Genomic DNA, 23,010 nt, shown 5'->3' with positions numbered 1-23,010 from the left:
AGAAGTAATTAGGTGGTCTGAATAACTATAGTCTCCCACACAAATGAAAAATGTTGCCAACGTGGCATCATCCCATTGGGTGGTGTGATGAATCAGGAGGCCTAGACGGAGGATCCTCAGCTGAAGCCGCTAACATAACCCTCAATAACGCAAAACCATAGATATGCAGAAACTGAGAGGAGAACAGTGCACATAACCCTCTCTCTCTCTCTCTCTCTCTCAGATCCCTCCCTCAATACCCAAATTAGATCAAAACCCTAAGTCTAACCCTACAATTTCCTCTCAATTCCCCAAATACTTAGATCTATTCACGTTCTTTAGGTTTTAGATTTCTCCTTCATCATGGCGTGCATAAAGGGCGTGAACAGATCGGCCTCCGTGGCCCTCTCGCCGGACGCGTCCTACCTGGCGGCCGGGACAATGGCCGGAGCGGTGGATCTGTCGTTTAGTTCGTCTGCGAATCTCGAAATCTTCAAGCTCGATTTCCAGTCCGACGATCAGGACCTGTCTCTAGTTGGTGAGTCGCCCAGTTCTGAGCGGTTTAACCGGCTCTCCTGGGGCAAGAACGGATCGGGGTCCGAGGAATTCGCGCTTGGGCTTATTGCTGGTGGGCTCGTCGACGGCAATATTGATGTTTGGAATCCTCTTAAGCTGATCCGGTAAGGATTGTGTTGTTACTTTGTTTTATTGATTTGAATTGGTGTGATGTACTTTTTTACAACGAATTCGGTTTGATTCGGAATTTGGAAATCGTGGTTTTACTCTGAACTTTGTTTGTATTGGGGTTTTGTTGATGGGCTAGAAGTTTATTGGAGATTCAATTGTTTAATGTATTGAAATTTTACTTTTGAATTGATTACAGTGGGATGGGACCTATGAAATTAGAATTCATTTCCGAATCTGTTAGTATATGGAGTGACTATACTGTAGATTTGGAAATGGATCCTAAAATTCCCATGGTTCCCTTTCTGTGTAATCAAACTTAGTCTTCAAAATCTTCTTATGAACTAAATTAATGCTATAGCAGAAGGGAAGAAGATTTGGAATTTTACTCACCGCAATTGTTGCAGGCTGTGTTTGTGAGTGAAGTAGCTCAAGGAATTAAGTGCGAAATGTAGGATAAAAAATCTATTATAAGAATAAAACTTTAAACTCAAATGTTCTCTAAAATTTTTCTTCATTCTCAAACTTTTTTCTTCTTCTTTCCTTCCCTCTCTGTTATAGTGAGGGCCATTTCTAACTTGTTGAATTTGAATTTTCCCATTTATCGATTTGTTATCATTCTTATGATTTCATATGTTAATCTTCTCTCCTCCTGTATCTTAAATAAGTATGCATTGTATTTGAAGCCTCAAAAGAAATGAATGGGAACTGCGTGACCCCTCATTGCTAAAATATCTCCTATGGTGTAGTTTCTTAATTTAGGTTGTATGAAAATGGATCTTAATCTTCTCATATAAGAAATATTTGTTGTTAATCCCCACAAACAAGCTATATGGATGTTCCAGCATCATCCATGTTTAGGAATAAAAATAAAAAAGTATTCCCAGATCCTCATGAAGCCTTTTTTAATTCTCTCTCTCTTTCTCCTTTCCAGCTCTGAGGCAAGTGAAAGTGCTCTTGTTGGACATCTCTCAAGGCATAAAGGGCCTGTAAGTTTTCCTCCACATTTTTCATCCGTTTTGGGTCTTCTTGATGTCGGGCATTTGGGACGGTATTGGGTGCTTATTTGAATTTTTTTTTTTTCCCTTTAAATTCTAAAATTCAGGTTCGTGGTCTTGAATTTAATGCAATTGCACCAAACCTACTTGCTTCTGGAGCTGATGAAGGCGAGATTTGCATTTGGGATTTGGCAGCACCTGCAGAACCTTCTCATTTTCCACCTCTCAAGGTACATAGTCCTCCTCTGATGCACAATTTATTTGAAAATTATATCTTCCTTCTACAATGTTTTTTAGGAACTTCTCCTCTAAGTATTCATACCAATCTGTAAATTGTCATTAGGAGTAAAGTTTACCCTTTGTCTGGTGACTAACAAATTTATATGAATATAATCATGGTATTATTGGATAATAGGGATCAAATGGTTGTGAGGTAATTTTGACTTAGAAAGAAATTAGTTAGAAGGCAATTACCATTATATATGTTTGGAAGCTCAATTTGGACTTGTTGGATAAGTATGAAGATGATGCTTTTGGTCTGGAAGCAGAATCAAAACGAACCTCTATCTGATTCCCTCTTCTTTCTTGAGAGAACTATGTTAGAGAAGACTTTCCTGACAAGGCAGTATGGATCCAATTGTAAGGTCACATTTCCTACACCAAACAATTGTGTTTACTAGAAGGTGTTTGTGCAGTCCCCTGATTGCCCAAGTTTGGGAATTGCTGAGAAGTGCTGAATTGGATCAGTGGACAACCTACTCCATCATATCTCTAATGTGCTAGAAATAAGCATCTCATCTTTGGTCTTCTCTTTGCTATCCTTGTCGATTTTTGGTTTTCCAGTTCTTTTGGGGCTGGCTCTTTGTGGATGGTTGTGTGATCTAAGAGATTAGGAAGCACTGCCACATTGGGACTTTTGGTTCATTTGAATGGAGCAGGGTGTAGTTTTTTCCCAAGGATATGATATTAGAGGATCTTGAATATGATATTTGTTTCTATGATTTGCTCTTATTGTATTTTATTTCCTAAAATTCTCATTTTGTATACTATTGCTGTATATCCTGCCCATAGATGGGGTTGGCCTTTTATATCCTCTACGGTAATATAAAACACATGTCAATTAATTATGTAATTCATAATTTAATTTGTAATCTTTCGATAAATTTTTTAATAAGTTTGTTTTGGGAGAAACCTTGTTCCAGTCCTAATCTGTTCCTTCTATAAGACTAATTATGCATTTTGAGTTCCATATGCTTGCTTGATTGCCTTTCTTTTCAAAAAATGCGTTCCATGTATGTTTCAGTTGTTTCAAATTTCTACCCTGAAATGTAGTTTTGTTTTAGTACCATACTCTAGATTGATTCCGTGTTATAAAATTATAGTAAAACTTGTAGATTAGCCATTCACTAAAAAAGAGCCTTCTATCAGTGCAGTGTGGGTATGCCTACACAGCTACAGATCTTCCCTTCCCCTAAAGGAGGTGATTTATTAAAAGAATGAGAAAATTGACAATATAGTGGGAAGAGTCATTAGATTTTATTTTTTTGTTCATTATATTTTTTCCATATTTGAGAAAGAACATTGTTGGTTTTATTTTTTATGGTGGATTGAACTTTTAATAGTTTTTGATTCCTTATCAGAATTTTTATTTTTATTTTTAAATTGTCACTAATGATAAGGATCTTTAGTATCTCATGGATTTTCTGATCACCTGCTTTTGTCTTGTGGTCAGTACACACCATATCACTTTGGGTCATGAAATAGATGGATTTTTATACAAAAATGAATGGGCATGCACACAACAAGCCATTCTACCTTCCGTTTTTTTTTTCTGTGCAAATTTTATGTACTAGTTTTATGAGTCATCTGACATTGCCTGCGAGATCTTGATGCAGGGTAGTGGATCTGCTAATCAAGGTGAAATTTCTTTCTTATCTTGGAATAGCAAGGTCCAACATATATTAGCATCCACTTCATACAATGGAACAACTGGTGAGGAAGGATAATATTCACAACTTATTTATTATCCAATTTATTTTTGTTTGGTTTTAAACATTGCAAATTTTCTATTTTTTCAGTGGTTTGGGACTTAAAGAAGCAAAAGCCAGTGATAAGGTAAGTTCCTATTATGGACTGAGTCTTAGGTGTTTATGGATGATATATTATTGACTTGATTGCTTGTCATTATCATTTGGTAGCCTAACATGTTTTTTTTTTTTTTTTTTTCAATTATTAGTTTTTCAGATTCAAATAGAAGGCGATGCTCTGTTTTGCAGTGGAATCCTGATGTTGCCACTCAGCTAGTTGTTGCATCAGATGAAGACAATTCACCTGCCCTTAGGGTATGATTGGTTGTATGATTTTGTTTCAAGTTATGGCAATAAATTATCTGAGATTTGATAATTTACATTAATGTTTGCAACCAGCTTTGGGATATGCGTAACACAATAACACCAGTGAAAGAGTTTGTGGGGCACACTAAAGGTATGAGACTTGAAATTATCTTTTGCTTCTCTTTTTGCTATCAGTGTTTTACCGGTTTCCAGTTATTTGACTATACTTTTTACCTCATGAAAATCAAATATGAATACTTTTTACTGTACTTTTGAGTTGGAGCTATCTTTCTCTGAGGTTGTTCATAGATCAAGAAAAGTTCTAAGTCAATTTATTCCTTTTATTTTTACGAAATTTGAGTTGGAAATGCTTTAAGTGCGTATTGATACTTTATTATGTTGCATTACATTTTGCCATGTGATTTGAAATTTAAATGGATTTTAAGTGCATTAGAAACATGTTCTTAAATTTTGTTGTTGGCACAGAATGTTATCCTTTTCTTCCCCTTAAAACTCTTGTTTAAATGTTATGAGAAGTAAACTATGATAAAAATTCAACTGATTTAACAGTGGTAGTAAAGGTCCCAAATTTGGGTTTTCCTGGTATTTAAGTGATGTAGGATAGAGGGGTGGGTGCATATCACCTGGGTTTTCCTCACTGGGAGCTGGAATGGATTCCCTGTTAGAGATATATATAAAAGTCACACTTAGCCTAAAAAGTTCTCTGTGTGAGAAAAGAAGGGGGGGAGGGAGTAGTTGTCAATCCCTACTACTCATTAATCACTTGCTTAGGTGAGACGTGAACATTGGTAGAGAGATGGCTTGTTGTGACATGTAACCTAGTGTGAGTATTAATATGTTTTGCTTTAATTACCAGCACATTTCCTAGAAATGGAATAGTCTAGTTTATGAGAAAAAATAAATTAGAAGAAATGATTAATAAATTTCAGTTCCTTATTTTCTCTTCTTGTTTTTTTTACAAATTTAGTTTCACACCTTTTATAATGGTATTCAACTTGTAATACATATTGTGTACCATTCTCCCATCTTCTGTATTGTATTTAGTATCTTTTCATGTATCTCAAGTTTTTTCATACGGAGAAATAGATGGAAATACACACAAATACAACATGCCTATGGTACATATGTGGCAAGAAAGATTAAGGCTTTGACGTTCGTCAATGTACGTATATACCAAAATTTCCCAAGCACTAAGTTCACGAAGTACTTATGCCAAAATCTACAAGATGCTGTACCAAAGTCTCCAAGTTCCTTTTGTTACTCATTTTGATTACAAAAAGAAGTAAAAGAAAAGGTTGCCCTACATTATTAAAAAAAAATATATCCTTTAGTAACCAACCTGTAGAGAAGGTTCAAATCCTTCCAAACTTGTGTATAAGTCCCTTTCTTGGATAGGAACATGTGGAGAAAAATCAACCTAATTTGCATTTTGAAAGGTACATTCATGTGTTGCTTTGGTTGTGCTCCGCTTTTCATTAGACACCTTTTGGTTTAATCATATTCTTTTATTCCTATAAAAATATGGTAACCAGATTTGAATTTTCATAGAGAGATTTGAAGTCTTGTGACAGATGGAAAATAACACTGGAAATCTAGATGTCAAGAAAAAAAGCATAAGGAAAGAAGAAAAGCAGTGTTTTTCTTTTAAACCCTAACAAGTTACAGGAGACCATGAAAATTTTATGGTCAAAAAAGAAAAACCAAAAGCTTTTTAAGTTATGGATCCTATGGGCAGGTCACCCAACTGTGGTATGTTATGTGTTTATCAGTTGATGCATAATGTATCACAAAATGCGTTATGAGATTGAATACCATTCATCATATGTTTGGTACAATGCATTGTGAAACACAATATCATTCATGATATGTATTTGATATCATATGTTTTTAACCACTCTATTTCTTGCTGCCGAGGTCTGGCTCAAGTGGTAAAGGGTTTGGGAGGCTTTGTGGGAGCTTCCAGGTTCAAGTTTCAATACGGACGAAAATTTACCTCTAAAAAAAAAAGACAAAAAAAGTTCTTAATAACTCTATTTTTTGTGATGATTTGACAATCATACCTCGCTGAACTTCCTGAGTTTAACTATGTTTCTCTTTTGACTCAAGTTAAATCCAAATCTAAATATTTGTTTGTGATAAGCAACATTTTTTTCCTCGGAAATTGAACCAGGAACCTCACACATCCTAACCCAAACCTGTTGCCCCTTGAGCCAGGTTTCAATGGCAATCCTCAGCGAAATACTTTGAGCTATGTAAATATATGACACACACACACACATGCTTTAAGTTGTGATTTAAACCGGTCCTTCAGTTTTCACAAATGAATCTTGCCAGTCAGGTCTTGATTTCCGTTTGGACTTTTTTCATCTTTTAATGTAGAAGTTCTTATTTATGTTATTTTCTATATCTGGATTGGAATATCTGATCATTTTTAGTATTCTGAACACTTCTAACCTGAGAAACAGCTATGAATTTTATTCTAGTTTTCCTCATTTCAGATTTGAATTATCCACTCTTATATAAGTTCCTTCATATCCTGCTTCTATTTGACTTGTTACCGACTTTAATATTTCATCTTTTTGTCTGCTTTTCTTACACCAGGTGTAATTGCAATGTCATGGTGTCCCATTGACAGCTCTTACTTGCTTACCTGTGCCAAGGACAATCGAACCATTTGTTGGGACACAATTTCTGGAGAGGTAGGTGAAATGCCAATTTCAGCCTTCTTTCCGATTGTTGTGTATTTCTGTTTTGAACATTTCCTATTTTGAGCAAATTATTTTGGCTTTTGTTCTGCTATGATGATGGTACTATTTCTTTCAATTCTTTTGCAGATTGTCTGTGAATTGCCAGCTGGTACCAACTGGAATTTTGATATACACTGGTACCCCAAGATACCTGGAGTCATATCAGCGTCTTCATTTGATGGCAAAATTGGCATTTATAATATTGAGGTATGGTTGAATTGCATGCTGACAGGTCTTTGTATAAGATACTTTATTATGTGACTTCTTGATTTTTTATTGCAAGTAGTGTGGCAAGGTACATAAGAAACTGAGGCTAGAAGGTTGCACATCTCTTTATGCATGGATTTACACATTTTTAATTGGTTACAATGATTTGGATTAAAAAATAGCTAAATGAAGAACACATACAAATATACATGCATATATTTAGTTTGGAAGAAATAAAATATTATGGACAATATGAAGATATCATACTGGTGACAATGGGAAAACTATTGTTATCTGGGATGATCTGATTTGATACCAGGTGTTATCTTGTAGGTGTATGTGAAGTAGAAGAATCCTTGGTATTAAATCTACTTTATCTTCCTATTTTGTAATAAGTGATCCCAGTTGCTGTCATGCCACTGGGATGATTATTGATTGCTTTTATAAGAATAACAATTGTCTTTGTTGTCATTGCTATTGTGCTACTGTTCGTCTGTATGCTATAAAATGTTGGCCACAGAAAAACAAAAGACACTGTCTGAAGATCTGAGATGTTTGTTGTTGGGTGTGGGTGGGGGGTTTTGTTTTGGTAGGTGTATGAAAAGTGGAAATGAGTGGAAAAAAGAGATCCTTGGTAAATACCACTTCTTTTTGGATCTTGCCTTTTGGTGTGCTGCATCATTATCATATCTAATTTTCCTTTTTTACTTATTTGGTAGCATGTTTGCCTCCTTCTTTTGATTACTTTTATGTCGCATATCTGCATTTGTTTTGTGCTTATATATATTTTCTTAAAAAAATATGTTTTATTCATCAAAACTGGGTGAGGTGGAGTGTGGAGCTCTCATCAATGGATGGGAGTTGCAAAGATGCTCATTTGGTTTCCATAAAGTTTCCTTTAGCAGTTTCTCTTCCTTAAGCTGGAAGTTTTTTTTTTTTTTTTTTTTGTTTCATTTGTCAAATAGTTCTTTAAGGAATCAATTCTATTGCCATTTTTTTTCATGGATTCACATCCACATTTCTTTTGCAGGGTTGCAGCCGTTTTGGCATTGGGGAAAATGAGTTTGGTGCAGGTAATGTAGTTCTTGGCTAATAAGAATCATGGGTTTCTGATCATTCCACTTATACTCTCTTTTTATGGTTATCAAATCCCAGATTTATGTTGAAATCAACTTCCATTGCTGTTAATTTGTTTCATGTGATTTTGTCATTTTACAAACTCTGGTTGATAAAAATGTGCATCTGGTATCCTACCCAAGCTCATGTACATTTTTTTTTAACCTACAAACTACCCTTTCCCCTTTCTTTCCCTTTTTACAGTAGCAAATAATAGAAATGAGCATAAAATATAAAGTGATATCAAATTTTAGGCTCAAGCATTTGATGAGATTTTTTAGGAATTGATGATTCTTATTTCAGAAACTGTATTGTTGCTAGTTAGTGAATTTTCTGTTTCATGGGTTATTAAAGCATTTTATTCACTTTACCACGGAAATATACTGCAAACTTTAACTTTTAAATCAGTGTGTTGACATGTGGCATCAGTATTGGTATGCATTCTAGGAACATATAATACACTTGTCGGTGCTTCTTATTCAAAAACATAGGCCCATAAATGCCTTAACTGGATAGATTACATAATTTTGATTGCATACTGTGACTTGTTTCCCTCCTAGCCCTTTGTCAAGGCTGGATGTCATTTTCACATGTGTGATCATGAAGTCTTGCTTAACATCATAAGCAACATATATTCTTAGGTTACCAGTTCCTGTATCTAATATAAAGTTTATACATGTGGAGAAGATCGTGGAAGGTGTTGTGACTAAATTCAGGCTTGGGGCCAAATAAAAAATTGATTTATGACTGTACTCTTTGAAGAGTCAATAACACCATCATGCTTTATAGATTCTAATATTGGGTGGTAATTAACAAAATGTGCTCTGCTCAAAGCTGTAATCCAGATGTTAATTGGGTAATGGTGTAAGACAAAATTACAAAAAACTGCATAGGAGACAACTATGTTGTCAGAGTAGATAAAATAATATGAGCTAGCTGAGATGTTTTGCACATGAACAACTTATGTGACAGTTTCAGCGAGCAGCGAATAGATGCTGCAGAATTAAGGTGTTGAAAGTGCATAAGGGTATGGATGGAAATAGCGAGTGATAATTTGAAATTTTGAAAATTTGAGACAGTGCAGAAGGTTAAGTTCAAAGAAGTGTTGGAATTTCTTGTCTTGCTCTCTTATTTCTTCTATTAACTTCAGCCTTTCAATAATTGTTCTTATATATTATGTTTTGTCATGCAGCACCCCTAAAAGCTCCAAAATGGTACAAACGTCCAGCAGGGGTTTCATTTGGTTTTGGAGGCAAACTTGTTTCATTTCACACCAAGTCATCTGCTGCTGGAGCTTCCACTGGAGGTTCAGAGGTAGGCTTGGTGGGAGTTCTTACACTTATATTCCATCTTCTTGACCTGAATTTATCTTTTCCTCTTTCTCTTCCAGGTTCATGTGCATGACTTAGTTACAGAACAAAGTTTGGTAACACGCTCTTCCGAATTTGAAGCTGCAGTACAACATGGAGAAAGGTCTTCATTGAAGGCTTTGTGTGACAGAAAATCTCAAGAGTCTGAGTATGCCACTTATCCAAAAACGAAATATTTCTCTTTCATTTATTTTTTTAATCCATTCTAGTAATGAACTGACTTGTTACTTTGCATTTCTCTGTTCTTTTGAGTTGTCTGAACAGATCTTCGGATGACAGAGAAACATGGGGCTTCTTGAAGGTTATGTTTGAAGATGATGGAACAGCAAGGTCAAAGCTGCTCACTCACCTTGGTTTTGATATGGTAAATGAAGAAAAGGATACTGTACAAAATGATCTCTCTCAAGAAGTGAATGCCCTCGGTCTTGAGGAAAGCACAGCTGAGAAAGTGGCTTATGTCGAGGAGAAAGAAACCACCATTTTCCCTTCAGATAATGGGGAAGATTTCTTTAACAATCTTCCCAGTCCTAAAGCTGATACACCTTTATCTACTTCTGTTAATAACTTTGTTGTTGAAGAGACTGCTACTGTCGAACAAATGCAGCAAGAGGTGGATGGACAGGAGGAAAGTGCTGATCCAGCATTTGATGAGTGTGTGCAACGGGCTTTGGTTGTTGGAGATTACAAGGGGGCAGTTGCACAGTGTATGGCTGTAAATAAAATGGCTGATGCTTTAGTTATCGCTCACGTGGGTGGTTCATCCTTGTGGGAGAGTACGCGTGATCAGTACCTCAAGATGAGCCGTTCACCCTATCTAAAGGTATCCAAGAATTGCAAATGGTTTTCTAGAAAGTAGTGAAGCATTTTATCTATTCCACTAATAATTATTCTGATCTATATCAGATTCACACTTTTACTCTTTTAAGAATTATGAAGCAATAACAAGGTATTTAAAAGGACTTCTCATTAGATGTGGTGTTTCCTCTCTCAGGTTGTGTCTGCAATGGTGAACAATGATCTTATGAGCCTTGTTAACACCAGACCTCTAAAATCCTGGAAAGAAACACTTGCTCTTCTGTGCACTGTAAGTCTCTCAACTCCATGCTGTAATTTAGTGATTGCTTTTTTATGTTACATGAGATTTTAGTCATCGTTGTATTAGAGAAATGAGACTTGCTTACCAGAATGTTTCCATTATGCTCTTGCTTTGTTAAGAATTTTTATGTACTGCATTTTCAGCTGCTTTATTTTATTTATTTTTTTTATTGTGGAAAGAAAAATTTATGAGGGAGAAGGGAGAATGATTTGAGAAAGAAAGTATGCAGCTTGATATTGATGAATGACCTCATCTTGTACATGGACCTCATCTATTGCAATTGATTTTATGAATTGTGGAAGCTTTTCTTTCAATGTTGTCCCTTGTGGACAAAGTTATCCTTCAATGAAATGATTCCTTAACAAGGATTGATTGTAAACTTTAAAGTCAGGAATTCCCATTCTCTGGATTCGTGGCAGGGCATATAACCCAGTAACCTACCCTGACCTGATTTTGGCCACATAATCTTGGCTGAAAAGTAGATAGGTCCATGCAAGCCTAAGGGTTCCTGTGCTCAAGTAGGACTACTTTTAACAAACCGTAAGATAGTAGGAGGATAATATCATATGGGAGTAGGAAACTATTTAACTTAAATCTGCCGCATTTGCCACATTCTTTATTTTACTTGTTGCCATCAATAAACAGTTTGCACCAAGGGAGGAATGGACTATGCTTTGTGACACACTTGCTTCAAAGCTCATGGCTTTTGGCAATACACTGGCTGCAACTCTTTGTTATATATGTGCTGGAAATATTGATAAAACGGTGGAGATTTGGTCCCGGAGTCTGACTGCTGAGCATGAAGGAAAGTCCTATGTTGATGTTCTTCAGGTAAGTATGCTGCTTTTGAAAGTTTGTTTGCACATTTATTCAAAGCTAGAAATTCATTACTCTTGTTCGTTTGATTAGGATTTGATGGAAAAAACTATTGTCCTTGCTTTGGCAACTGGTCAGAAGCGATTTAGTGCGTCTTTGTATAAGCTTGTTGAGAAATATTCTGAAATACTAGCAAGTCAAGGGCTTTTGAAAACAGCTATGGAGTACTTGAAACTTTTGGGGTCTGATGAACTATCTCCTGAACTTGTGATATTACGAGATCGAATTGCTCTCTCCACAGAACCTGGTATGTGCTTGTGATGCTATTTTGTGTGCACATCTATGATCTCATTGCTAAGCTTGTGAAGGGGAAGTCTTAGTTAATTTCCTTTTAATCCTTTTAGTCTTAGTTTCATTTTGCTTTCCTCCTGTCCTCCCTGGTTTGATGTCAAGACCAGCTCCTCATGAGGAATTGATTCAAACCACCTTCTGTTGCTATCGCAAGAGTGGAAGAAGGTTGATGTTGATTTGGTACTGTAATTTGGAGCTGGATTTATGTCTAGCTGAAATATGACCATAGTTGTTACTTGCTAGGTTGCTCATGTGATCTGATGAGATGAGAGCTACACCCTGTCTATTGATAGTAAAGGTAGATATGGTAGTATTACCTCCTAAAGGACATGCTATGCATTGTGTTCTTAGTCATCAAGGTCCAAACACCACAACTCCGTTAGGGTTCTGATGGTTAGTTGTTGAACATGTTCACATAATTCTGTGAGCTTTTTGCTTAGGATTTTGATCAAATTTAATGAAACTCTAAAATATTTTGGCTTGTCCATATGATTGTAGAATATGATATTTTCTGTCTTAAATGCATTCAGTGGCATGTTCCTGTATCATTCAGAAGTTGGTTATTCTTGCATTTTGGGCTGTAGGAGGTGGAAGTGGTTGATAATTTTGAGAGCTAAATTAAGTTCAAAGTGAAATATGATGCATTGTGAGTTAACACTTCCTTGGTTCCATATATTAGCAGGTTCTGGGTCTTTTTCTATTGGCTCAGTGAAGGACATGGGAATTATTATTTTTGCATAATTAACATTAAAGCAGAGTGAATCCAACTACATGCTAACTCCTAGTATGATCTTTGTTGCCTGAAACTCTTTTCTGCCTTTTAATTGTTGATGAACTTTTGTTGCAGAGAAAGAGGTGCCTAAGACTATGCCTTTTGATAACTCTCAAGGACTTGCATATGGTGCCGATCAATCCAGTTATGGTGTAGTGGACTCCTCTCAACATTATTATCAGGTTTTGCCATATCTGTTTGAGGGCAGAATCTGCTGCCTTGCTGCATTTGACACCTTTTTTGTTGTTTATCTTGTTTGATTGGTTCTGTTTTTATTTTGGCTCAGGAAACAGCTCCGACACAAATGCAGTCTAGTGTTCCTGGAAGTCCATATGGTGACAATTATCAACAGCCTTTTGGTACTTCATATGGTAGTAGAGGTTATGTTCCTCCTGCCCCATATCAGCCTGCCCCGCAGCCTCATATGTTCCTTCCATCCCAGGCACCTCAAGTTCCCCAGGTATATTATGTTTACTAGTTTCATATCTCATAATTTTGTCAGTCTCTGAATGACTATTAAGTATTACAAATAATATTTTGTCTTTGATGTTTGATGATGATTGATAAGACCATAAGCTACTCAAATGACTACCCAGACATTCCTTCTGTTGTTTTGTTTTTTTATCTCTAATTATAGGCTTTTTGGATGTGGGACAAGTTTGAGTATACATCTTTTAGTTCCTGGAAAATTTGAGGAAGAATGTGAAGAAAAAAATAGAGGTGAAAAAGTAAAAGAAAATCAAAAAATATATTTAAAGTCAATAAATTATTTTTATATGCTACTTCAAAGTCATTTAACTTATTGTAGCTCTTCTATATAATTATTAAATAATTGTTCGACACTATACTTCCATTCTGCCATTGTAAAAGGAACATCTGCTCTAACAATTCTGTCTCGTCTACCAAACATGAGAAAATAATTTTCCTTAACATTTTTTCTTTCCTTGGTACTTTGTAGGAATCAAACATAGCCTAAATGATTATAGAGCATTATATTTATTTATTTATTTATTTTCCTTCATACTTTAAAGAATGCTATATTATTCTGTTATGATCTGGATTCACTGTTAGATTGAGCAACTCTTTTTGTATTTTCCTTCCAGGAGAACTTTGCTCAACCTCCTGTCACTAGTCAGCCTGCTGTGAGACCCTTTGTCCCTGCCACTCCCCCGGTCCTGAGAAATGTTGAACAATATCAGCAGCCCACATTGGGTTCTCAGCTATATCCTGTCTGTATATGTGCTTTTGTTTTCCAATTTAATAGGTTAAATCTTTCACTAACTGATATAACCAAACTTGTATGTGTCAGGGAGCTACTAATTCTACTTATCAATCTGGACCTCCTGGGGCTGGTTCCCTTGGTAGTGTCACGTCTCATGTGGGTACAGTTCCTGGTCATAAGCTGCCCCAGGTTGTGGCTCCTACTCCCACACAAAGGGGATTTATGCCAGTTAATTCAGGGGTTGTTCAAAGACCTGGGATGGGTCCGATGCAACCTCCAAGTCCTACTCAACAGGCACCAGTTCAGCCAGCTATTACACCTGCAGCTCCACCACCAACAATACAGACAGTTGATACTTCAAATGTACCTGGTAATCTAATTTTTTTTTTCTTTCTCTATCAGTAAGATTTTGCATTAAACAGGGTGCTTATGTATGTATGTATGTGTGTGTGTGTGTGTGTGTGTGTATGCATGTATGATAGGAATATAAGAGAAATTATGGACCCCACAATTTTTGTTCAAAGCACTTGCATTATATACAGAAAGTGTTGTAACTTTCATGTATTCTAAGTTTTCACTTCAAATCACCCCAACTTTTGGGTGATAGCTTTGGTGAGTTGATTACAAATTTTTTTTCTTCCTTTTTCCCCTTTAATGGACAAGCCAAACAAGGGTAAATATTTTAAATTTTTTCTCTTTCTTATGCTTCTCTCATTGTGGATAAGGAGTATAAAATAGTGTTGATGCAAATATTTAATATGTGCTGTCCAGTAAGATGTCCTCAAATACAGCAAAGATGGTGGTCAAGGTGGTGTCTAGCATCCACTTTTGCATTATACAGCCTGAAATTCCAAGTAGGACCTTATTTAGTTCAAAATTCATTACATACCCAAAATGAAGCTTTGAAGCACGTCAAGATTTTCCATGTATGTACCTATAGAAGCATTTAACATCTTGATGGGAGTTACTGCTGGGGAGGAAATTTATTCACAACAAAATATTACCAAGTTACTATATTTTTTATACTTTTATTAAATGGGCAATATTTGTATTATTGTTATCATCTAGTTACTTGCATTCTTGAAAATTGACCTTGCTCCTCTTCTATTTCTCCAGCCCAGCAAAGGCCAGTAGTTGCAACATTGACAAGACTGTTCAATGAAACGTCAGAGGCCCTGGGAGGTTCACGTGCAAACCCAGCCAAGAAGCGGGAAATAGAAGATAATTCAAGGAAAATTGGTGCCTTGCTTGCAAAACTTAACAGTGGAGACATATCTAAAAATGCTGCTGATAAGCTTGTTCAGCTCTGCCAGGCTTTAGACAATGGTGATTTCGGCACTGCCTTACAAATTCAGGTATATTTCTGGGGATTAAAATATTCAACTTAGGCAACTCCAAATGAGAAATGACATTGTATTTGGTCTTTTTTTATTCTTCCTGGGATAGGTACTTCTTACGACCAGTGAGTGGGATGAGTGCAACTTCTGGCTAGCAACACTAAAGAGGATGATCAAGACAAGGCAGAATGTGAGATTAAGTTAGAGAGGCACAAATTCCTCCAACCATTCCATACCTGGTTTGCAAGGGTAATTACATTGAAGCATACCAATCCTTTTTCTTCAAAATACACAAGAAATGGCTTCTTGAGATTGCAATTGCAGGATTTTGGCTCTTTGTTATTTCACTGCATCTTTCATCCAAGACTGGCTTTCACTCTCATGCTATTTTTGGAAGCAGTTAGAGAAGATGGTTCTCAGGACATCAATGAACTTTTGCTGATTGTCTTTCATTTAAGATTTGTAGTATGGAGAAATAGAGTCTGGTATTTAATTCATATATGTTTTTACCCTCCATAGTTTTTCATTTTTCTATTTTTCTTTTCCTTTTTGTCTGGAGCTCATCCTGTAAGCTGCCCAGTGATTTGCTTACTGGTGAGTTGGTCACCCAGTTTGGTATCTACATGGCCATTAAATTTGTACCACCCATGTGATTTTATCTTTAGTAAGAACATTTGAGAATTTTAATAATAGGCATTCTGATTTGTTGGATTGTTCTCCATTTCAGTTTTTGTTAGTTTTCCTACTCTTATCAGCTCGCCCATTGTTTTGGAGCCCAACTTTCAGTTCCTGAGTTTGGGAACATATTGAAATTTTTGGCTTTGTGTATAAAGCAGGAAGTCTTTTTCCAGTTTATTTATCTTTTACAAGTGATTTTGTAGTCTATGGTTTGTGCTTTCTACAAGTCTTCCATATATATATATATATTTTTTTTTGTGAATTGCAGATTACTGATTCTGATTCTATTAGTATTGTGTACATGCTAACCTTTTCTAGCATCAGGGGCATTAGGTCAGGCAGGTGGAAAAATAATCTTTAGCTAGAAAAAGGAAATTTTGTCTGCGGTGTTTGAAGCATAAGTGGAAGGCATTTGAGTTATCCCTTGAATGCCACTCTTAAAAAAGGCCATGGATTATGTTTTCCTTAGAATATCTGCAAATTATTAGGTCATGTGATTCTAGTAGAGGTATCTGTTGACATTGATTCCGCTGGAGATGTCAAGTACATCTCTCAAATATTTCTTCAAACTCATCACCTCACCTCAATTTTATTTAGTTGTTTTTAAATAGCAGGTGAACATAGAAAGGTGAAAATGCCCTCAAATACCCTGATTCAGGCCAAGGAATTTCTTGTCAAACTTGCTTTTAAAAATAAAGTGTCTGTACCTGTTTTGATTTCTCATAAATTAAATACGACAAGCTTTCTAGAGATGTGGGATGACCAATCCTGGCATGAATTTCTAAGGTTGATATCTTGTATCCGAAAATTGACTGTCCCAATCAATTCGATTTTCCCCATGAACTATTTGTGTCCTTGGATTAGTCTGAGGTAATGGATATAAGCCAAAAAAATAAAAGATTTACCAGAGTAGGAAGTCCAGTCTTTAAGGAGTGAGTTCTATTTATGCTTAATCACTCCACATGTAGTTCCTCAAACCCTATATCTAAACAAATTATCTTTTTTACACACCATACTTGTTAAAATCCTTGACCCCAACTTTTCTCTTCCACTTTCCTGGAAAATGGAGGATGCGCTTTTATTTTTTACTTTTTGGAGAAGAAAATAAAATTAAACATCTAAAAGTGTAAAAAACATAAGCAAAAAGTGAGGCGGTTGAGAGCCGAACGAAGTCCAGACAAAGAATTTTAGCAACTATTGGAAGGGCATCCTGGCCATTCAACTTACTGGCACCATATCTTTTTTTTTTTTCTAATATTTGTACATTCCAAATGTTTTTCCCTGTTTTCCTTTCCTCCAAAGTCCAAACCTTTGCAATTTTTGAGGTTCTTGTTCCTCATCAAAGTATTAAAATCCCTTTTGAAAAAGCGACCCACTTCTCAATAAGAAACAATTCAAACATAAAGATCCATCTACATACAAACAAAAGAGAAAAGGGCAGGGCCGGTTGAAGAATGAGTGCCTGCCCTTGACATTTCCCCTAGCCTGGTAAAAACCCCATCACATCTTCCTCCAAGATATGATGATTCCCTCCCTTTCCCCCCTCCAAAAGCATCCCTTCCACTTATAGTTGTGCTTGGAAACAATAATTATAGGGAAAAAAAACACAATCATTCATGGGCCCATCTCAAGAACCAAAAGAATTAATCCAACCAACGAAAAGAGATCAGAGGATGTTTAGAGAGAGGTCTGCAAGTTGATAAGGGGCCCCATATGAGAAAATGTGTTTTGAGGTCAACCATTTATCTCTCCATGTCACAAGCACAACAGTATGATATGGGGTTTCTGCATTTCAAAGGGAAAGAAGCACATGCATTTGAAGATCTATGAGCTGTAAAGCCTTGATATGTGGGAAGGAATATATTTTTCTTACTTGCTGTTAGGTGCTAAGGACACCACCAAAGCCTGGTTTTTGGGGTTTGGAGATTTGAAAAAACAATCTCTTGGGGGCCAGCTTCTTCTTTGTCTTGATAATTGTACTTCAATTTGTCTGTAACAAAAAGAGTGTTTGGCTGCAACCATGACTGTCTGAATACGGCAGCTTGGTGTTAGTGTAGTCCTTTTCTTGGAGTACAAATATTTGAGATGAATATATTCCATATACAAGCACACAAGACTAATATTAGTATTCCACTACCGTGCAGTTGAGATTTTTCTGATAGCAAGAGCAATTTCTTTATACCAGAAGCAACCTGTGCATGAGAATGATGACACAGCCTATACAAAAATTCAAAAGGAGGTTAAATAAGGAATCATAGAAAGAAGCTAAGAGATTATAGATAAAGTAAATTCTCCATTTTTGTCCTGTTTCACAAGTAAAATGTACAGAATATACAGTGAGAAAGTTCATTTTCTGCTGTTAATATCATGTCAAACTCACCCACAAGTTGAAAGCAGCGAAGTACTTTATCCATGTAAGATAATGAAAAATAAGAAAATGACAAACCTGCTTTCACTGGGAGAATCTCAATTTATAATCTCAGTATGTGATCATCCTCAAGGTGAATGGTCCCAGAGGTTGGTAGAGAAGGCTTATGCTCCCAGATTTAGAAAAAAATTTCCTTGTGAATGACATAATTCATCATATCAATTAGGAAATTAGCCTCATATAGAAAGATTAACAATAAGGAGGATAATACCAGCTGTGATTTGAGCATTTTATAAAGAAGTTTGGTAGGAAAGTACAGCAATTCATGTATTGTGACTCATATATTTTATAAATAAGTATGGCGACAAAATAGACGATTCAACCAACACAGCGAATAAAAACAAGCATCAATATTTAAGAAATGAACAGAAACAAGTTCTTTGTCAAACATTGGTTACCGATTTTGCTTAGGTCTGTTCCCTGGATCACATATGGCCGTAGCATATGGTAGCATACTTTTCCCAGTTGTACTAATTTTGTAATGGGCTAGCATTCAGGCAGTGAAAAGAAAAATAATTCTAATAGAAAGCATACAAGATCCAATGACATAGCAAACACAGAGTCAATTTATTCAAGTAGTTGCTTCATGAGTTGTAGTACACCTGAGGCCTCTTTTTCAAGAGGTATCATCTTGGTAAATTTTACTTACTCTCAATGCATTCAAATTTTCCCATGATCCTCTTTTTCTTTGTGACATATTGCTGCTTCCATGCTTTGGATAACGACACCAGATCCATTTCTTTAGAAAGAGAGTCTAGACAATGAAGTGATGGCTTTCATTTGATGCTACATTTACCAAACATGCCTGTGAATGAACTTTTGCATGAAAGTACAAGAAATGATAGGCATAATTCTCCTGATTTGTTTCAGTTTTGTTTCACACAGTTTACAGGAGTTTTAGACGAGAAAATATATAATTTAATTTCTCCACATAAATGTTACACCAACCAAATGAAGCCACAAAAGATATCCACTATTAAGGAGCTCAGTATAGATCTCTTCTTTGATGCAAAAAGAGTCACTCTTTCTGAATCTGCAGAAATTTCATTTTGGTGCAACATGTGATAATGTTTTATACCTTTCAAGCCAGACATTATCCAGAGATAGTGTGAAAAGATTCTGCAACCAGAGCATTAGATGAAATATGAAATGACAGTGGGCCATTAGATGTCAATTAGTCAAGAAACTTTTCCTCTTGATGTTCTATGTCTTTTTCAAATTCAACAAGATTGATACATTAGAACTGTTTTCAAATTTTTCCAGCAACACAGCTTCCACCATGAACAGACTACATTAGCTTTAAGGCTGCTGAGTGCTGACAATCTAGCCAATTCTTGTCTTGATATCAACTATGAAATTGAAAACTACAAAGAGCGAAGTTCTGGGAAAATCAGAGGATCAAGTTGCTTATTGACAAAATGAGATTCACTCAAAACAGAACCTTCAGGACTACTTCAAAATATACGGCGGCCTATCTTTTCCCAATACTTCCAAACACTCGTAAAATCTTCTGAAAATTTTAAATTTTGAATACTTGTTATAGATTTTCCTATCTCTCATAGAAAAAAGAGGGAAAAAAAACTGCAGCAGAAAACTGGAGAAGTGTCTGTTAGAATTTGCCAGATCAAAGTTATAAAAAATGGTACACAGAACAATTTAAACCAAGACCGTCATTCATCATTTTCAAATTCTAGATTAACATTAAGAATTGCAACAGCAATACAGAGGAGAATGGAACAAAAGATAAGTATTAACCAAGATATCCGAAGAAAAAGAATAAAAAGAAGCTTAGCATTGATGACTTTTGAATCAGCTAAATGTATGTATTAAACATCGAATTTATCATACATCAGCTTTGCATAATGAAGATGAACAAAGAAAAAGGATCAACAACTACAAGGGGGACATCAGCAATGTGCCCTAGCTCTACATATATCATCAATACATAACTTTTTAATGAACACTGAAAAGGTCAACTGATTGAAATCCACAAATGAATGAACTACAATTAATCTACTTCAATGTGATTTCCAAGCAAGAGTGGCTTACAAGGTTGAGCTTGTTTCATGGTCAGATATGGCTGGCTTTACTAGCACTAAAACTTGATTGATCTCTCCTTGAGAATATTTCTGAACCCTCTCCTGCAGAAAGGTTTCGCCTTAAGCGAAAGAGACCACCCTTATCATTACCACGAGTCCGAGACTGACTACTCCCCCTATCAAATCTAAAACTAGAACCCCAATTCACTGACTTTGACATAGGTCCAAACCCCTCAGCCTCCCCTCGAAATTCAGACTCACCATCAGTTCCAGCCATCAGATCCATCAAATTGTTCCTGAACCCCAAATCAGAGTACACTCTCCGCGAATTCCTCAATGGCGTCCTACCAAATTTAGCATCCATACCATCCATATTCCCTCCTTCAACACCATCCATCTTTGATGCTTCAACAGGGCACCCCATTGTCTCCACCATCAAACATGGATTATTAAAACCATTCCATGTATGCAGAGGAACCAGCTTACTCAACCCACCAAGCCATTCAACAACCTCTTTCATCGACGGCCTCCTCTCCCTACAAGACCTCACACACTTCGCTGCAATCACCGCCAACTGCTTCCTCACAAAAGGTTCCTTCGGAGGTGCAATCGTCGGATCATATATAGCAAGAAGCTTCCCTTTCCTTATCAATGGAATAGCCCAATCCACAATGGAAGGCGGCGAATGCCCCACATCTATGGCCTTCCTACCACTAATAATCTCCAACAGCAGTATCCCAAAACTGAAAACATCAGTTTTAGTACTCAAATTATCTGGGGTCACATAGCATGGATCAAGATACCCCATTGTGCCTGCAGGTGGGGTTGATCTCAGCCGATAATCATCAACATGGCACCGCAGCGCCAGCCCGAAATCACCCAACCGGGCATTGAAATTCCTGTCAATCAACACGTTTGCAGACTTGATATCCCTATGAATCACCGGCGGAACTGATGAATGAAGGGTGTCTATGGCCTTAGCAGTCTGCAGTGCTAATCGAATCCTCCGACCCCAATTGGGGGTCCGAGAATTGGAATGAAGAACATCATAGAGCGTACCATTGCTCATGAATTCAACCACCAGAAGCCGCTGCTTGGAATCATTCGTAAAACCCACCAAATTCACCAGCCTTGGGCTCTGAATTTTCGACAGAATCTCGATTTCGTTCTCAACCTCGTTGGTTGACGAGGAAGACGTAGCCACCCGAGGCGAGACTCCAGCCCCACTGCCGCGGGAGGGCTTCTTCACGGCGACGAGGCGGCCCCGGAGGACGGCCTTGTAGACGCAGCCGTGGCTGCCTTTCCCCAGTAGCTTCTGCTCAGAAAACCCATTGGTGGCAGCCTCAAGATCACTATACTGAAACTGCTGGATTCTGTTGATGGGTTTCTGAGGCAACTGAGAACTGGAGGTAGAAATAGCAGATTCCGCACTGCAAGAAAAATACCCCATCTCACCAACCTTCTTCCTATGCTCAGAATGAACAGAATTTGAAGCTAGAGCCTGAGGAAACGGAACATACGAAGGATAACAAGAAAGAAGGTTGTGGATGTGATTTAAGAAATGATTCTGTGGAGAAGTTTTGGAGATTGGAAATGCAGTGAAGGTTGAGATTGCGGGCTGGAAGGGGAAATGTGTGTAGTTTCTGCGAGTGATTGTTTTGGCTTTTGCCTTTTGGGTATTTTTTTTGGTTTTGGCTGGACTGGTGGGTGCCCACCACAAACGGCATCACGAGGGGCGGGCCATTATATGATTTTACAGAAGAAGGTATCTCTATGCCTCAACTCATCTCTATCTATTTCTTATGTTTTTCCTTTTCATCTCAGGTCGGTTCAATGACGATTCTTAAAACATTAATATGAAATTAATTTAATTTAAAACCAAAATAAAAATTTTACTTTTTAAAAAATATGAATTAAATTTTAATATTTTAAAAATTAAAAAAATAATCATATATAAAAGAAAAAACTAAGGTGTCGAGGAACTCCCATCCCTACCATTGAAAGTACATTGACGGAATGTGATCGTGTTGGAGTTAGAGCCTTAGAAAAATTTCAAGATTTACAAGAGAGATTATTAAAGCCTTTAAAAAATTTATTTTCTTTTTGTTATAAAAATTTCTAATTTTTCTTCTTACTATTTTGATTATTAATATTTAAAAATACTTAAAATTTTAATAATAATGAATACCATCAATTGCATTAAAATTAATAGATAATAACTATAATATATTATTTTTTTTAATTATCCTCTTAAAAAGGATTTCTAACCCTACACTACTATTAACCTTTTTTCATACAATTAGAAGAGAAATGTTAAGGTATCGTGGTGGTAGGGGCAGAGCCAGCCAAGGCCTGAGGGCTCCACTTCTTACAAGAGGAATCGAACCTCAACCTAGCTTTTGCACTCCCAAAAAGGTGTGGGTTAAAGCTCATATCTTTTATAATTGACGAAATTTATATATATCTTAAAAGTTGCTCTCCTTGCCACAGCATAATGATACCTATTGAACAAAAAATCTAAATCGTTAAATATGAATGGTGAGATTTAAACCATCGAACAATGGTACTAAAAAATAAAAACGAAGTAAACACAATGGTATTACTTTTGATTGATAAGTGCATGAAATTTAAATTTTTTTAGAGGATTCCTATTTTATGATTATTTTTATACGAATGCGAATGCGTGGAAATTTTACCTTTTCCTTTTTTCCTTTTTTCCTTTTTTTTTTTTTTGAAAGAAAGTAAGAACAGAAGCGTTTCCAAATATGGCCAATGCTACCAGATTGGGAACTGCCCTCAACATCAACAAAATATTT

The 23,010-nt window shown here is 36.4% G+C and overlaps 2 protein-coding genes across 3 annotated transcripts; one reads left to right on the top strand and one right to left on the bottom strand.

The window, feature by feature from the left end:
* Window positions 1-103: 103 nt before the first annotated feature.
* Window positions 104-15,770, top strand: LOC100263684 (protein transport protein SEC31 homolog B). 2 transcript variants are annotated; one of them, XM_002272254.4, is made up of 22 exons: window positions 104-659; window positions 1,598-1,652; window positions 1,769-1,891; window positions 3,557-3,653; window positions 3,740-3,776; window positions 3,898-4,003; window positions 4,088-4,145; window positions 6,617-6,714; window positions 6,850-6,969; window positions 8,000-8,042; window positions 9,278-9,399; window positions 9,476-9,603; window positions 9,720-10,275; window positions 10,447-10,539; window positions 11,197-11,382; window positions 11,461-11,674; window positions 12,566-12,672; window positions 12,777-12,950; window positions 13,594-13,719; window positions 13,800-14,082; window positions 14,829-15,067; window positions 15,159-15,770. In XM_002272254.4, exons 1-22 carry the CDS (start codon window positions 343-345, stop codon window positions 15,252-15,254), a joined length of 3,378 nt encoding a protein of 1,125 aa, XP_002272290.1. In that variant the 5' UTR covers window positions 104-342; the 3' UTR covers window positions 15,255-15,770. The 2 variants fall into 2 exon arrangements, with proteins under 2 accessions (XP_002272290.1, XP_010659215.1); XM_010660913.3 differs by having other exon boundaries at window positions 128-659; window positions 9,708-10,275.
* A 4,179-nt stretch (window positions 15,771-19,949) lies between these two features.
* Window positions 19,950-21,922, bottom strand: LOC100249988 (serine/threonine-protein kinase-like protein At3g51990). Its single transcript, XM_002271245.4, has one exon. The coding sequence runs from the start codon at window positions 21,642-21,644 to the stop codon at window positions 20,226-20,228; it is 1,419 nt and encodes a 472-aa protein (XP_002271281.1). The 5' UTR covers window positions 21,645-21,922; the 3' UTR covers window positions 19,950-20,225.
* Window positions 21,923-23,010: the final 1,088 nt, after the last annotated feature.

This window comes from Vitis vinifera, chromosome 13 (assembly GCF_030704535.1).
Source record: "Vitis vinifera cultivar Pinot Noir 40024 chromosome 13, ASM3070453v1".
NCBI classification, from domain to species: Eukaryota; Viridiplantae; Streptophyta; class Magnoliopsida; order Vitales; family Vitaceae; genus Vitis; species Vitis vinifera.
This window is presented reverse-complemented; position numbering and strand designations above follow the sequence as displayed.